General features: G+C 51.7%; 2 protein-coding genes across 5 annotated transcripts in view; both read right to left on the bottom strand.

Moving 5' to 3' along the window:
• KCTD5 (potassium channel tetramerization domain containing 5) overlaps window positions 1-9,198 on the bottom strand; it is a 27,061-nt gene extending 17,863 nt beyond the window's left edge. For both annotated transcript variants that reach the window (XM_024759699.1, XM_024759698.1), the window contains exon 1: window positions 8,925-9,198. In XM_024759699.1, coding sequence (XP_024615467.1) covers window positions 8,925-9,179 — 255 coding nt within the window. In that variant the 5' untranslated portion in view covers window positions 9,180-9,198. The remainder of the gene's footprint in view (window positions 1-8,924) is intronic.
• Window positions 9,199-9,535: 337 nt separating this feature from the next.
• The window catches only part of PDPK1 (3-phosphoinositide dependent protein kinase 1), a 51,272-nt gene continuing 43,248 nt past the window's right edge, over window positions 9,536-17,559 (bottom strand). For all 3 annotated transcript variants that reach the window (XM_024759384.1, XM_024759383.1, XM_024759385.1), the window contains 3 exons: window positions 16,857-16,914; window positions 15,699-15,851; window positions 9,536-15,274 (listed from right to left, as the gene is read on the bottom strand). In XM_024759384.1, coding sequence (XP_024615152.1) covers window positions 15,158-15,274; window positions 15,699-15,851; window positions 16,857-16,914 — 328 coding nt within the window. In that variant the 3' untranslated portion in view covers window positions 9,536-15,157. The remainder of the gene's footprint in view (window positions 15,275-15,698; window positions 15,852-16,856; window positions 16,915-17,559) is intronic.

Here is a 17,559-nt window from a genome sequence, read left to right as displayed (position 1 = left end):
AAACCTTTGTGAAAACCTAGAGGAGGCCATCCTGGGCACTCAATCCACACATAGGTTTAGAAAGCTGGGGCCGAGCACCCCAGAAAGAGAGGCCTGGGTGCTGGGCATCCAGACCTGCACCAGAGCACTGGCTGCCCACAGCTGGGCACCATCCCCCCATCTCATGCCAGCTCCCTGGGTGTCCCAGGACCTGCTGCCTGAGCCAGCCTCCAGGGCACTGGGGAAGCTGGAATGGGCTTCAGTTGGGACCCTTGTCACCCCATGCTTCTCCCACGTGGTGTCACCAGCTGAGGGCAGGAAGCTCAGTCCAACAGCTGCCATGCTGGCCCCAGCAGTGTGGCCTTAGCACTCCCTCCCGGGAGGGAAGACCCACCCACCTAGACCTGGAAATGCAGGCCCATGGGGTGACCCTAAGATACTGAAGGTCAAGTGGCCATCCCCTAGCAGTGACAAGCCCACCCCTCCAGCCCTGCCACTGCTAAGCAGACTTCAGGAGGCTTCATGGCAGCTTCCTCCATGGACCCCCACAGGGTTCTCTGGCCCAGTTTCTTCCTGTGGATTTGTTTTGCTCTGATGGGCTTCATTAAGAAACAAGGACGAGGACTTCCCTGGTGGTCCAGTGGCTAAGAATCTACCTGCCAATGAAGGGGACACAGGTTCAATCCTTGGTCCGGGAAGATCCCACATGCTGCGGGGCAACTAAGCCCGTGCGCCACAACTACTGAGCCTGCGTGCTGCAACCACTGAAGCCTGCATGCCTAGAGCCCATGCTCTGCAACAAGACAAGCCATTGCAATGAGAAGCCCGCACACCACAACGAAGAGTAGCCCCCGCTCGCTGCAACTAGAGAAAGCCCACACACAGAAACGAAGACCCAGCACAGCCAAAATTAAAAGAAAGAAAGAAAGAAAGAAAAAGAAACAAACAAGGCTGAGACTCTAGGGTTAGGAGAGACTGGGCAGCAGCATGTTGGGGCGGCGCTCTCATCCTACAAGGAGTGCCGGGGGCCCCCAAATTCCACTGGGCTTTATCTTGGACAACAGCCCAGAGGACCGCAGACTGACTCTCGTTTAGAGGCACCCAGGCAGGAGCTCTGGAGGAACACCGTCTTCCAGCACCTAAGCCCGAGCAGCACTGGAGAGTGTACGCGTGCCGGCAAGGGCTGCCTGCACACTCGACTGTGACCAGGCTGCGACTGACACGGGCACCAGGGCCCTCGGCATCTCATGTTGCTTGTGTTTGTAAGTGGCCCTGGGGCCTCCATCCTAAGGCAGAAATAAAGAAAACTACAGAACACAGAAAAAGAGAAAATACCAAAACATCCCCAATTCAGAAGTCTCAGGCTCACTTATGCAAAAGCAAAGAGAGAATGGTCTCTGTGACACCCACACCAGCAGCGGAAGGGGACGCCCGAGGCTCGGCCACTGGCAGCTGTGGTAACAGCACCCCATCCATCACCTGTTCACGGGAGAAGAACCTTGTGATGTGCACTTGGCATGGTCACACTTACAAAAGGCAGCAAGACACGAGGATCTCTCTCCTCCCTCCCTCTGTCCTCTCCTCAATTTATATAACAAGCGTGTGCTACATTTATATAGTGGCAAGGCTTGAGGTTTTTGGGTTTTTTTGTAAAAGAGCCAGAATTAAGATTGCTTGCTTGACAAATCATTTTCCTCTATTGACTATCCCCACTTCTCACTGAATCTGCATTTGACCTACTTGTGCTGGCTTTTAAAATATATATCTACCGTAAAGGCATAAAAGAGAGAAATGCTGGACTTAGCTCTTGAATATTTAATGCAGGTCATGCCCGTCAGGTTACACACTGTTTGCTGATGGCTCACTGACACCCAAGTTGGCCGAATCCCACTCCAAGGGGGCCCAGTCTCTGAGGCCGAGCTGCTGGGCTCCAGGGAACTGTGAATCCTGCATCCCTGAGCCTGTGCCGCAGAGGGAACGCCCTGGCCACGGCCAGGAGCACCTTGCCCGCAGTCACTTCTCTGAGAGGAGCCAGCAGGCAAGACAGCCACATCACATGCTCTCTGAGGAGACCCCTGACCTGCAGTCCCAACATGGACAGAGGCAGAGAATACGATCCTAATTAGAAACCCACACAGCCCCACCCCGTCCACTCCCTTCCGAGCAGCCCAGCAGCCTCAGCCCTCGGTGGTGGTTAGGAGGCAATGCTCTGACAGGGCCGCTGAGGTTCTCCTGTTCGCCTGTGCCTGGACCTCACGTTCAAGACAGATTCGAGTGCACTGCGCGGCAAAACATCGTGGGTCCAGGGCGGGCCCCCCACCCCCTTGATAGAACCGTGCACATGGCCTTGAAAACAGCCATAAGGAACAAGGGTCGAGGAAGTCAGGCTCTCAGGCAAGGCTGTAGACGGAAATGCATTCTGTGGCCACGTCTCACTCCAGCTCCGTGCATTCTCTGGAGAGGCCTGCACCTGGCTCCTTTCTATCACATTCCCAACTTCCACAAACACACGAGGAAATGGAACACGAGAAACACACGGCCACTGGAGACTAGAAATGCAAAGAGTTGAGTGTCCCAAGCTAAACGCAAGATGTATTCTGTCAAATTTCCCCATTTGAAACCTGAACGCAAAAGCATAGAATTTTCTGTACACAAACATTTGCAATCAACATAATTAGAATTAATTTTCACTCTGAAATTATCCATTTCAGTGATTCTGTTTCACTTTAAAACCTTCACCTCTGCCCTCTTTTCTCTTTTGTTTTCTACAGTTTGTCAAATCCTTGACTTAGAAGACGCCTTAGACATCACCAATTACAAATGAGGAAACAGAGGCCCAGAGACCTGTCCAAGCAGCGGATGTGCAGAACTGTGCTGACGTGTGTGTGGCAGTGCTGGCTGCTTCTGACTTAGCTTTCCCCATATAAGACCCTACGACGCCCTGTGTACACCTGGAGATCGGAAACCCTCCAGCACACACAGGGAATAAAGGAAAAGCAAGAGCTCTGGGTCATTCCCACCCTCAGATCTCAACCAGCACCTAGCTCTCAGGGCTCTGACCCCCGGGTGCCTCCCAGTCCTAGAATGTGGCTTAGAAACAGAATTTAGGGTGACATAGAGGACTCAAACGAGGCTCACTAAGAAACAAATGCAAGAGGACGTGTGAAAGGACCCCAGCACATGAGGATCCTGGTTATTCTCGTAGAACAAACGTGCTTCAAATTCACCTAAGGTGGGGTTGTGGGGGGTCCCACCAAGCTCCACGAACAAGCGGATATGGCTCACAGGGACCGTTCAGCTCAGCTGGACCAGGGCCCACTTGGAGCAGATGCCACATCAACTGTGCAGGCAGAAACAGGCATCGGGCCACACCAGGGTGTGGGGCAGTCGTGAGCAGGATGCCATGGGTGGACCTGCCAGACGGAGAGCCACCCGTCCAGGTCTCAGTGCTATGAACATCTCTGTCACAAGGCAAGGGGGCAGCCATCTGTCCGAACTTCTCAGGTACTTCCCTCCCTACAGACACTCCAGTTACAGAACACCTGCACATAAATCCCCTACAGATGCCACACTACTTAGCTTGGTTGAGAGAGAGAGAGAGAGAGAGAGAGAGGTAGAGAGAAACTAGGAAGTCAACTTGACGTGGAAACAGGCAAAAACCACGACCGCCTGGGAGAGAAGCACCAGTAGGAAGAGCCCAGGGTCCCTGGCCGCAAACCTCCCCACAGTGGTTCTGCCAGCCTGGAGGCGAGGCCCCCTCCAGGCCCAGAGTCTCCAGTCCCCTGGACACCAGTCACTCAGCTCAGGCAGGCAGGACATTCTGCAGCCAGGACGCCCCGCCAGGGGTTCACACCACGCCCGCTGCTCCCAGGGGTGCCCAAGCCCTCCCCAGCAGCTGCCCCACAGCCACTGCCCTGCTGGCTCCAAGGCAGCCTCTGTTCTCTTCCTACGCTCGGCCCTGCCGGCAGACAGGTGCAGAATTCCCCCTTCCTTCTCGCTGGGGCTGAAGAGCAGGCCCACGGCTCCGCTGCACCCTCGCCCACCTCCCCTCCTCACCGAGGACTGCCTGGCGCCCAGCACTGCCTGCCTCTCCGTTACCTGTTTCGAAAGACCTACCTTGGCCTATGTAGTGGCAGTGATGGGCTGGCCCAGCTCATCACCTCCAGAACCAGCCCCAACAGAGCCTGACTTGTAACACCAGGCCAGGATCCTGGAAGTCCAACTACTGAGGAAACTAAAACCCACAGAACATAATTCGGATGACGAGGAAAGATGAACGGTACACACCCCTGCTCAGACGCCTCCCTGATGCGAAGAGCCCATCCCAGACACACATGGAGGATGATACTGAACTCTGGAGCTGTGTTCTCCAGGCTCGAGGGCATCAGGTTTCTTGTACAATAACTCGATGGCTGCCCAGGAAGCTGTGCCCCTCCCCCCTGGCACAGGCTCCAGTGCCCAGAGTTGGGAACCGGCCCTCCAGGGCCTGTCCTAAGAAGTGTCCATCTGGGAAGCAGGGGGCACTGAAGGGCCCAGCTTCCACACCCCACCCTCTGAGGCCGGCCCAGCAACCAGAGCTACCTGCCAGCAGCATGAGGTTTGCGGCAAGTGAGGGAGCGTGTAATAAGTGACAAATAGGAACAAAAACAAATTCTGAGGGGGACAAAAAAGCATTCTTGGTACATTCTTTCTAAAAACAAAGTACAAAAGTAAAATAAAGACTACTGAGAGCCATCTCTAATTCCTGCAACGATCCGGCACCAGGCACTGTGTGGGGGAGGGCTCATATTCCTCAGCTTCCTTAATTCTCACAACTCCTCCTCTGTGACTCTGCTCAGAGAGCTACATTAACTAACCCCAAATCGCAGGGCAGGTTAAGTTGTGGGTGGAGTCAAAGTCAGGCCTGAGTCCAAAGTCTAACTCAGCCACCATGAAAAATGCCCCGTACCCCCAACACCCACATCCCACCAACTCCAGACCGGAATGTGCTGGGTGCTCGGCAGTCTGGGGAGAGCACCAGTGCTCGAGGTGGCCTGCTGGCACCCTGGCCACACAGACCCCTCCCTGGGTGCCACACAGAGTCAGCTTCTCTAAAGGACTTTAAAGATTCCTGGCCCAATGAAAGCTGTCCTTGAGCACCCCTGGAAAGCAGCCATGTGCACCCACTCCAGGGGAACGCAGCCACAGATAAGCCATAAGGAGCTGGCATCTCTGGGTTCCCATAAAACTCTATTTGCAAAACCAGGCAGGTGGACCGCAGCTTTCTGACTGCTGCTCGAAACCAAGACCAGTCACTGTCCTGCTGGCCAAGAGCAAGTGAAGGTTGCCCGTGCGGTCGGGGGAAAGAGGAACTGCTCTTCAGTTGACGACCACCTCCTCCCAGCTACCCTCAGACGGCTGACAGGGGGACAGCTGATGGCTGTGTCCGATGTCCCGAACAGCTCTCCTCACTAAAGGCAAGCCCTTCCTCAGGGCTTCCCTGCTCAGGTCCAAGGGGTCCTGTGGAGAGGTGACCATGGCATCCACGGCGAGTGAACCCCCACTGCACTGGGCCACCACCTGCCCAGGGCCTGAGCCAGGCGTGGGGTCAGGGCTGAGAATATGCTCGGAGCCAATCCTCAAGTAAAGCGTGAGACAAAATGCACAGTGGCTCGGGACCCCCACTCCTGGCCTCAGACCGGAAACCAAGCCCTCTCACTGGGGCTCACAATGCTCTCAGCCTTTCACCTCTGACTTAGTCACACGGAACATAATCTGCCGTTTCACTCTAAGTAATCCCCACTTCTCCTGCCAAGCGGCTTAAAAGATAGTCCTTCCACCCACACCCCCATCACTTAGCCCTGTCTGTAAAACTCCTTTCACTATCTTTCTAATCCTGAAACTCTAGCCAATACCAAGTACGCTGGGGGTAGGCACAGGCAAAGAACTGCAGAGGACATGGCATGTCATCAGAAACACCTCGACGGCCCCACCCCTCAAAGACCCATCTGATGCCACCACATCTGCAACCCCCAAGCCAGGACAATGGCCCTGTTGAAGGGCAAAAGCTCATGTGAAACACACAGTTTTCTCCAGGCCTGGCTCAGCTGCAGAGACTGAACCCCCCCACCCCCATCCCAAATCCCACTTAATCTGAGTGGTTTCCAACCACCAAGTAGTATTTCCTGTTTCCCTTTTATTCCTAAAGCATCTCCACACTGAAACAGGGACTGATTCAGCTCTGAACAAACTCTAACCTGTTTTCAACAATGCCACTGGGCCAGGTACCATGGAATACAGAGAGATATAACCCAAATGAATCACATGTCGAGTATTTACAAAGCACTTCTGGGAAGGAGTGTTACACCTGGCCTGCCCCTGATGGAACAGGGGAGAGAAAAATGACCCAGGATACAGGTGAACAGATGCCTAAATGAATAACACAGACACAGCCCTACTGGGGAAGCACCAGAAGGAAGTGAGAATTCACACTTGGGCTATCTATAGAGAGAACTTCGTGGCAGCAAGGGCCCCGAGTCAGAACTGGAGACAAGAGGGTAAGGGTTTAGCGGCTTGGGGCACCGTGGGCACTGGGTCCCAGTTACAGCCCAGCTCCCCACCCCCCCTAACAACCAGTCTGTCGGCTATTTAACAAAGCACTCCTCCAGAAAAATGTTCTGACACCACCCCTCCCACAGAGCTTCATGACTGAGCTCCCCGCCAGACCTTGTGCGTTTAACAGCAAGCTCCAGGTACTCTCCCAGTGAACTCCAAACCCATCAGGCTCCTGAAAGATTCCAGATCTTCCACTTCTTGGAACTCCTCCCCCTGATCTCCCCACCCAACCCCGACCCAAGCACTACTCTGCAAGCCCAGGTGCTCAATAAACAGGAGACAAATGCCCAGCAGGAAATCTTCCACCAGGTGCGTCCAGCCCTGTGAATATCTGCAAGGTATCCTTTCATCAATCTCAACTATGCGGTCAGGGCTTGGAGATTTTTACATGTGAATCAACATCCTGTTTCTCTTCCATCACATAATTGCTAGCATCCCACTCTTCCAAACACCCCTTTCCCTCCACCCTCATCCTCAGATTCCTCACTCAAGGTTTAACTACCTAGGAGTGAATCTCTGGGACACTCTTTCACCAGAACCAAAGGGGGAAAAAACGAGGTAAAACACTCTACGACCATGACTAACGGGAATTAGCATTACTCCTTCTGGCAAATTCACATCTGTGGCTAAAACTAACCCATATTTACTATCAACTATTTTATGAGACAGAAACTGTATCTGCTGCATTACCTTTATGTTCTAAATTTCAATTTTACAATTGGGAAATCAAATGTGGTTAAGTGGATGACGGTGAAAAAAAGCAACTTCAACATAGACATACTCTGATAAAATACCCTCCCCAAAGGACTACTATACAGTAAAGCATTTTTTTAAGTAGTCTTGAAACAGTAAAGACTTAACTGGGCAAACCATAGTTAATCAGCTCTGAATAATTGTCTCAGTGCCGAACAGGCAGCCATTGCTTCAAAACAGCCCAAAGGACAAGAGCAATGTAAAATCGTACTCAATATACAAAAGAGAAACCCTCAAGTAGAAATGCAAGTGAATGACCACTAAGGCTCACTGTTTAAACAGAAAAACAAAACAGTAAAACATACACCCACGCTATAAAAGGAAAATCATAGCTAACAAAAGCTTATTTCTATCCTGGAGATGACTGTCATTTTCTGGGAGGTCAACTCTCTAAGAGTGGAGAGCTTGGTCAAATGAGCAATGGAAACAGCTGGGGGGGTGGGGGGTACCAGAGCGCTGGCATCTCAAACCCTGATTTCTACCCATGACTGGTGGTTTTGTGGTAACTCGAGTTCTCGTTTCCCAATCATAAGGTCATGCCACACAGAGGATGGTCTGTGTCAGGCTTCTGGATCTTGAAGAGGGATCTGAATCTTTCTGGGAAGCCTATGCCTGGCAAATGCTGGGCTGGCAAGGCACAAAGCCAAGTGCAATTATGTAGGCTCGAGTGAAAGACACAGGAAAGTTAGAATAAGGTTTGTGAATTGCCTAGGATAAATACAGGTAACAACTATTCTTCCAACAGAGCCTTTTCTGAGTTTCAATGCTGTTCAGCTCCAGAGATATTCTTCAGCCACACAAGTCTTGTAAAGGTAACAATCAAAATAGTTTCTAGTATCATCTGCACAACAGTATGAGCATTTAATCTGATGAAAGGCAATCAGCAAACCAAGCTAGAGATTCCTATCCTTTTGAGAGGGCAATAGGAAAACTAGGTTAATTAGAAAGCAGATTGAAAAACATTTCCTATTTTGCCCTTCCTTAACACCCCTAAGCCACCCCTTAATATGAGCAACATTCCGTTTGAAAAATCACTCTATGGACGGCACTTTCTGAGAGTGCTGAGTGGGTGCGTGTTGCGGCTGAAAACGATGGAGCACCAACTCTCTAAATGCAAGTCACTGGGAAAGGCAGGCCACCCGTGTCAACCCCCCACACCAACGTTAAGTCAAACGTCTAGAATGTGAGAAGATGAGAAGAACACCAGGGTTCTCGGATTCCAGAGCCACTAAGTACACTGGGACAGAGAAGAGGTATTCTCACACCAGGGGCAAAACAATCTGGGGAGGAAAAGAAAGTAGATCCACAGCAGAGTCTGGGGTCTGCAAAACCTCCTCCACCGAAGAGCAGAGAGGGCGAGACAGAGAGACACCCCGAGGTGGACTGGCTGGGGATCTTCGAGGGTGGTGGGCGCCAGGGCGCCATCCACTCCTTCCCCGGCCCAGGACAGGGAGTCGGGGGGCTCGGGTCGAGCTGGTGACGAGGGGAGCGCGGGGCTCGGAGCCGAGGCGGGTCTCCTCAACGTGGGGCAGGGGGCGTGCGGCGGGCCGCCGACCAGGGCGGCCCAAACCCTCCTGGCTGGCCCGCGCGGCACTCACCTTGTCCGAGTCCAGGTCGGGGTCGGCCTGGCACAAACGGTACAGGAAGGATTTCGGATCCCGGCACAGTGTCTGCCGAGTGGTGAGGAAGTAGGTGCCGCCGACGTTGAGCCGGACCCACTTGGACACGCTGCCGGGGCGCTGGGCCAAGGCGCCGAGCCCCGCGCTACAGCGGCGGCACAGGCTGGTCCCCAGCCCCGCCCCGAGGCCGCCCGGGGCCAGCGGCAGCAGCTCGCAACGATTCTCCGCCATCATCCCAGCAAGCCCCGCCACAGCTCCTCTCTACCGGAAGCGTCCGGCCTTTAATACAGTCCTCCGAGCTCCGTCCCGCCCACAGGTCCGCCCTCGTAAAGCGCCCACCCCGATGTCACGCGGGAGGCGGAAGTTCAGGTCCGGAAAAGCGGCCGGCCGTGCCACCTTCCGGCTGAAGCCCCGCGCGGAGTGGTCCCATGACGCCGGTGCGAGAGGGCCGCGGCGGAGCCGCGCGTCGGCCTGTAGATGGGCTCGCTGGCCTCCGCCGGGCACCTGCGTGCCCGGACGCCAGGTTCCCGGCCCCGAATCCAGGTCACCCGACCCGCGCCCCGGCCAAAGGAAGAGCTACATCAGCGAGCGTCTACACTCTACATGCTTTTTTATTACAAGACTACCGAGCATACGTGGAAAATTCATCATCCGGTAACTACATCTAAAGCACAAATATTTGAAAAAAAAGAATAAACAGATTCATTAAATTATGATATGATTAAATCATCGACCAAATAGAAAATTTATATAATAAAGCCAGAAAAAAAGTTGTAAAATATAGTTTACAATAATTATTCACATTCAAGGCTGTACATCAATACATACAACGTGGCCCCGAACATGAATTCAATCCAAATAATTCATATATTAGATTTTAAATAACACAGACTGAACTAGAGGCCAACAATAGCCAGCAAATAACCTTATATAAGAATAAAAATACAAAAGTGTATATCCTAATATCATTGCATTATTTGTCTTCATAAGTTTTTTTTTTTTTTTTTTAATTTTTGCTTTGCCTGTACATCACAGTTACAGCTACAGACCAGGGAGAGAATATTATACATGTTCTAACTGAATGCCACCAACCTGAAAGACAGCTAACATACTACTGATTCATCCTATTTTGTGTTGTTAAAGAACAGCTACAGCAGCTCTAAATATTGCAAAAATTTGATTGCAATGTCCAAACTTATCATGACAGAGGTTTTTCATCAGCAAAACGACCCTTATTCATAGTCACTCCGCCAGATGGGTTAGACTAGGGTGGATTACACAGCTACAAAACATTTTGCCTTTTGTAAAAAGTTCTCTGTACATAAAGTTTGGTATTTCTTCATATTGAAGAAATGAATTCTGGGGGAAATTCAGGTATACATGTAGGCTTGCCCACCACGCTGTCTGAGCTACAGATAAAACTGCCCTTTGCTGGAACAGCTTCCGCCCCAGACCAGTTCTCCACAGGCAGCCTAATTTACAACCCTGCAATCTTGGGCCAGCAGCCTGCACCCCTCAGAGGCTCTGGGAGTGACTCCTGCCCCGATTTAAGGCACTTGCCATGTAGTCTGCCTAAGAGACAAGGGCCACACCCACTTGAGTCACCATCAGTTCATGTTAGGTTTGGATATGAAAAGAAACAATATGGAAAAACGCATATGGCACCACCTCCAAGAATAGTACCTTCACCATGTTCTCATAGTGGCTGCAGCCTCTGCCTCATTCTGTGGACCAACCTGGGGAGAAGGGGATTTGGGGTGTCAGAGGGAAGGTAGGAAAACTTCTGCACAATCTGGCCATAATCTCTGGCATAGCCAAGTGGCACTGAGCATGGCACCTAGAAAAATCTTTCATGCATGTTTCATCTCAGAATTGACAGACCCCAAACTAAAGTGGAGAAATTAAGAATGAAACCAAATTTGGGTGGTCTGTACTTCAAGACAACTAGGCAACCTGCAACACTGTGGGCGAGGAGAGGGGAGGAGAAATCATTAAATCCTTGTCAGCCAGGACAATCACATTCTACAATGAAAAAGCCTGGCCAGGGTGCTCTACTGAACTGCTAAGACCTTCTGACTAAGTCCCGCAATTTGAAGAACATGGGGGCAAACAAACTTCTGTAAAATCTAGTTGTCTACATGGTTTCTTTTTAAAGTAAAGCCTTTGCTCTTTTACTGATTCCAAATGGCCCAATGTACTTTCTGAGTCTATAAACTTAATTACAACTCATCTGCTAAGTATGTGGCAAGGTCAGTTCAACACTTTTTATCTCTGCTGACTGTGCAGATGCAAATTCAGTACCATTGTGGACACAAAGTACAAGACTCTGTAAATATCACCAAGCACTTGAAAGCCATAGCAGCAGGGATGGGAAGGTAACATGCAAGCACAACCAGGTTCTTTCAATAAAATAAGGAAATTGGCTTTTGGAAAAATATGTCACAAATGGCCTGCAGTAATGACAACATTTTAGCATTAAAAAAAAAAGAGCAGTCTTATTCAAACATTCTTGGGAACACACAGCTTACCAGAAATTGATTTGTTCAGGATCTGTAGGACACAACTAAGAAAGTTCTGTACTGGAACTCTGAACATCTAAGCATCAGATCAAGACAGAGGAGGAGAGAGACTATACTAGCTTTAAAATGAACGAACTCTTTGACCCCAAAATACCACTTCTAGGAATCTGGGCAGGGTGGGGGCAAGGGAGATCAGAGTCAAAAATCAAAGAATTATAAGGATATTAATCACAGCATTATTTAAATAGTGAAAAACCAGAAACCATCTAAATGTTTTATAGCAATGAAATGGTCAGATAAATTATGATAAAAATTATTAACCATTAAACTCTACAATCATTAAAAACAAGGTTTTTGAACGACATTAAGATAAATACCAAGTGAAAAAAGCGGGGTGCAAAATGGTGCATGTTGCAATGTTCCCACATCAGTTACAAAAGCAAACACGTGTGCGGGTGGGGAGTAGGGGGCGGCAGACTAGGCACCAAGATGCTCACAGTGGTCCTCCCTGGGTGCTGAGCCTCCAGTTGATTTTTTTCAGAAAACAAATGTTTCTTAACAAAGTACAAAATCACCTGGAACCCCATGCTGGCACCCTGTCCTCGGGGGTCTGTGCCACAGACTGTCTCCTACAATTCCTTCAGGCCCGCACCACAAATACCACAGAGTAGCCCCCAAGGGGGCTGGGGTAGGTGCAGCTCCCGTCAGCTCTGGCATGACCCCAAGAGCCATCTTTCCCAAAGCAAGTCTGTAACCAGCCTCCCGAGAGTCAAGGTTCAGGATGGCAGGCACGCAGGGTGCCACTCACAGGGTGGGGCTTCGTGCTCCACATGGGGCTGCCCATTGCCCACTGGCCTGGTCAGGTCCACAGAGAGAAGGAAACCCCATCCAAACCCAGCTTCCTCACGTTCCCAGAGAGAGGCAAGGCACAGCGGGTTGTCTGGGCCAGCAGAGACTTGGCCCTCCTGGCCGTCCTCCCTCCACTCTGTGCCAAGAGAGGCTGCATGGTGTGAGACCATCGCTGCTTGACAGGTGCTGCCTTTGGTGCTTATCCCTGTCTTGTCCCCTCTCAGTAAGACACTCCTGGATCTATTAAACACCAGGGCATTTTCTTTCTCACCTTGGTTAAGACCACATTTATATACATTTCTAGGTATGTCTGCATGTGTACAGAGACTGACACCCGCGTCCACGTCTTAGAACATAAGGCACCTGCATGCCAGAACGATGGCTCAAAGGATGAGGTGGATAAAACTAAAGATGACATGAGTAAGCACAGGGTAAGACTGGAATATATAGGGGCCTTAAAAAAACAAAAAGGAAAGAGGACTCTGAGCAGAGAACGGTGACCTACAAAGGATTCAGCTGTCACTGGCTCAGGTTGGGCAGTCACTTCAGCTCTGCCAGCTTCGAGCTCAACCCTGAACCCCTTATTCTCTGGTTTCGGAGGTTAAGATGGAGCTTGTCGGTTAAGCCCAGGAGGTAGTGGCGCTATCCAGAGGGAAGAATGCAACAGAAGATTTGTCTCTCCCCGAGCAGCCCAGCCGAGTGCTCTTTTAAAAGCCAAATATCAGCTCTGCTTATTTCCCTGCAACCAGACACCCAGAAAAGACGCTATGCAGGAGCGGGCTCCTCACCCTCCTAACTGCACACACACAGATGAGGACGCTCTGACGAGGGTAAATATAAACACGGGAGTGCGCCTGAAATCAAAGTCCTGAAAGAAAGGGTCAAGAAAGACTCACTTTCTGGAAAGCACGTGAACACAGGCAAGACTTTTCCACAACGAGGAGAAAAGGGGGTTCAGTCTACGACCACACACCCAGGGCACCCTGGGACGCCCCCAGGGCAGGCACCCCCTACACCTTGGTATTCTTGACACACACACACACACACACACACACACACACCCCAAGCAGAAACCCCTGGCAAACCTGGCTCCCACCTCTGCTCCCATCCAACCCCTCTCCCTGTCCAAGCACTGTGGGATTCTCCACATCCGAACCTTTTTCCTAGTTTAAGAGCCACTACTATCATATCACTAAAACAGTTTAAGACATCTTTCCTCTACATGTGGACCAGTGGTCACACAGGGTGATGGATGGTTCGTTCGAGATAGGAGATGGGGGCAGGGAAGTAGTCAGGGGACCTTTTCTGTGGGAGGTTCTGTTGGTACCTTTGTGAAAGTCTAAAGGAAATGGCAAAGTCATCCCCCCTGGGGACAGAGCCATCCATGTCTGTGAGCGGCAGCCTGCGGGCCCCAGCGTCTGCTCCTCTCCCACCTGGGACTGAGGACTGCCCCCCAGGGACACCCTGGGCAGGGAGAGGAATGGCTGAGCCCTGCCTGGCTGACACGCATTCTCTGTTCAGGGGGCAGCAGCAAAGACAATCAACGGACCGGTAAGCCCTGGACCATCCTAAGTGCACAGCAGTGCGCAGCCTCTAAAGAGCTAAAGGAAATAAGCCTGAAACTGGAGGAGAGCAGGCTGGGGCTTGGGTTCAAGTGTGGTGTTCCTGCCCCTCATGCAAGGTGAGTGACACTTTTTTCCAGGCAAAGTCCACTTGATGGGGACCAGATGACCGGGCAACATGAGAAGGCTTTTTGATTTTCACTGTGCATATGTAAAAACACTCTGAGTTAGACTATGAGAGTGTTCAACTTTAGCAGGAAAAGTGTGCATGTGGCAGCTGGGAGCCTGCCCTCCTCCATGAGGCCTGGGTGTGATGGAGGACCATCCAGTGTGCCGACTCCAGGCACCTCTCAGCCCTGACTTAACCCTCCACCTTTCAAACAAAACTCTCAAGAGGGGCCACCAGCTCTCACTCCTCCACAGGGAGGCCTCCAGGCCCGTCTGTTGCACTGCCCTGGCCTCACACGGGGAGGGGAGGCCACTGAGCCCCATCTCCTGGTGCACCTGGTGTTCCTCCCGGGCAGGTACTCAGTTCCCCGCCTCAGAGGGCAACGCTGCTCCGAGGGATGACACATCAGAATGCTTGGCTGGCACCTTCTAACACAGCAGCGACTCCATGTTTCACCGGGAAGACCTGTTCTACTTCTCAGTGCCCGAAGCCTGCCCGGCCAACACAACTCACAGACAGCAAGGACCGCAGAAATCTCACAGCCAGGGCTACTTGAGGAGGCAAGCACGGGCCGTGGAGACCAGGCCATACACTAGGGACGCGAAGAAAGGAGCACACAGACAAAAGCCAAGAACCCGCCTGCCCCACAGAGCTCGGGGGCCACCCCAAGAGAGGTATGCCCGGCTCCCTGGTGAAAAGTTAGTTCCACGATGATCCGGGGGCAGAGAGAGCCCAGAGACATGCCTGGGTGGTCCCCTTGGCCACAGCAGAACCGGCAGGTGACAGGGCACATGGTGGAGAGCTGGTGCCGCGAGTCTGTCTACAAGTCCGGGCGGGAACCAGGTGGATGTGCACGATGCTGGTTCCCATGGCGAGCAGAGTGCGAGAAGCTCCACATGGCACAGAGAGCAAGCAAAGCGACCCTGAATTCCTTTTCGTTATTGATTTTGTTCTTTGTGTGGTTGGGTATTTTTCTTTTCTTTTAAATAAAAAAGCTGCAAGGTTCCGCCGTCTGCGTCCCCCTTGAGATGGCTGGCAGGTGGTCTGGAAGTGTCCAGGTGGCGGTGAGCCGTGCTGGGCACACGTCCTGCAGCGGGTGCAGGGCCGTGGGCGTCACTGCACGGCGGCGTCCGGGTGGCTCTGGTATCTGTGCCTCCACACCTCCTGGATCTTTTTGCACCATTTGTGAGCATTCCCGCTCGGGTCCATCAGGTAATACGTCCTATTCGGCTGCAGAGACAGAAACGTTTAACATTCTCCAGGGAGTCCCACTAAGACCAGCACCTCCACCCATCAGCGAGAAACTGTAAAAAGAAATCGCCGTCCACTGCAGCCACTGCAAGTCCCTTCTAGAAGCACATGAGCATATGAATTTTTTCCTTCCACATGTGTGCAGAAATTAAACATACAGGTGATGACCTATAGCTCCCTGAGGTCACCCCCAAACTGAAAACAAGCACACGCATCTCCCAGCCCAACTCTGAACTGAGCCATGAACATTGGGGTCCCTGGAAGGTGGGAAAGGGGGAGACCGCTGCCCCCCAACTCCAGATGCCTCCTTGGGCCACAGCATTTGGATGCTCTGAATGGAGGCACAAATTCCCAAAGGCCTCTTAAGTGCCCTGCAAGGGAGAACCCGTGGGGACAAACTCACCGTGTGGACAAAGAAGGTTTTAAAATTCTTAGCCTCTGGCCGGAGTTCTTGTGACCATGGAATTTCACCTTTCAAGACTTTGTTGACAGGATCCACATAATATAAGTGTGGCCCTTCTGTGAGCAGTAACTGTCGTCGCCGTGCAAATAAACCCTGATGCAAATTAAGAAGAAAAAGAAAGAAAGAAGACACTGCTAGTTAAGGCTCAGAAGTGGATGCTGACAGCACTTACTGCTGCCTTGGAGGTTGGACTGTCAGAGTAGCTCCAGGCACAGGGACCACTGCCGGCCACCTGCCCACTCACCTGGGACAGAGGGGCGTGCACACCTCCTCCTCACCTGGACCCAGCCCCTCAGGTCAGAGAGAAGCGGGCAGCACTCACTGCCCAGCCTGTCTCCCTCTGTGAGCTGGATCCCGACGCCCCTGTGCCGGGCGTCATGTGGGGGAGCGGCCACACAGGCAGCGCACCCGAGGCCGGCACACGGCCCTGTTGCTGAGTCGGCCAAGAGGGGCCTGCCCTTGGCAGTCAGGACCCTGCCGCTTCTCCTGCCCTCTGCTCCGTGCCGAGGCACAGTGTCCTGTCTGCTGGCGGCCCCGCCACAAGCCACCTTCACAGAGGTTCTCATGGCAGAGATGCCCCGGGGTATGGGAGGCTGAGTGCGGCCAGCAATGCAGGCTGGGAGCCCTAACTGAGAAGGGCCCGCAGCAGCAGAGAGAGAACATTTGTGGAGTCTGATATTTTGGACATGGTAATCCATTTAATTAATCCATAAGACATAATAAATAAGATTTTCAAAAACAATTCTAATGAAGTAATAAATGACTTGCTGGGATTCAAACAGAACCTCCTCAACCAGACAGAAACCTTGACCTCAGTGAACCCAGCCTTGGGCACAAATCGGAACCCTGGCTCCCCAGTCAGAAACGAGAATCTGCATTTCTGTCTGCCACGGCCTCTGCGTGCTTTCAAATGCCTCCCCCAAATGGCTGAAATCTTCCTCAGCTATGAAATCTAGAGATGATCTCTTAAAGGGAACCAAGACAAAGGTGCTATGGGCAATGAGTTATACAGGAGCCCGAGGAGCAAGGCCTGATCCTGAGTGAGAACTGGGAGGAAGATACAGACACACAGCAAGGAGCCATAGTAATCTAACTTACCTTGCGCTTGTCTACTGGACCCATTTTTAGTATTAAATTATTTTCTACAAACTGGTGCCTATAAAAAGAAGAAAACATGAATGAGACACCCATATCAGAGTCAGAGACAGAAATTCTCCAAACTCCTCCCTTCAAAACAAACTCCCCGATGGCATTGTGAACTTTGCTTCAGTAACGTGAGAAAACCCAAATGTGCCTTAGCATGCAAGCCCTACTGCTTTACAGAATTTGCAATCTGTATGTGGACCAGGGTCCACAGATCCTAGAAATATCACCTACCCTCACCTCTCCTCAGCAGTGTTTGCACAGCAGGGGAAAGGCAGAGGGGAGGTTGTGGGAACACAAGTCCTCATTACTTTAAGCAAGGCTGGGGTGAGACGCAGAACCCCACCAGAGCGGGGAGGCCGCTGCGAGGAAAGCTCAGGATGCAGACTGTTGTTCTCAAGTCACCTCCTCAAGCTGGGACCCCAACTCAGCGCTCAGAAACCACTGCACTGTTTAGAATCACAAATCCCTAAAAGAGCCAAGTGGGAAACTTGGTTTAAGAACATCGTATCTGGGGACTTCCCTGGCGGTTCAGTGGTTAAGACTTCACCTTCCAATGCAGGGGGTACGGGTTCGACCCCTGGTGGGGGAGCTAAGATCCCACATACCTCAAGGCCAAAACACCAAAACATAAAACAGAAGCAATACTGTAACAAAT

Source organism: Neophocaena asiaeorientalis, unplaced genomic scaffold (assembly GCF_003031525.2).
Source record: "Neophocaena asiaeorientalis asiaeorientalis breed wild unplaced genomic scaffold, Neophocaena_asiaeorientalis_V1.1 scaffold254, whole genome shotgun sequence".
NCBI classification, from domain to species: domain Eukaryota; kingdom Metazoa; phylum Chordata; class Mammalia; order Artiodactyla; family Phocoenidae; genus Neophocaena; species Neophocaena asiaeorientalis.
The sequence above is the reverse complement of the archived record's forward strand: the minus strand, read 5'-3'. Positions and strand labels throughout refer to the sequence as shown.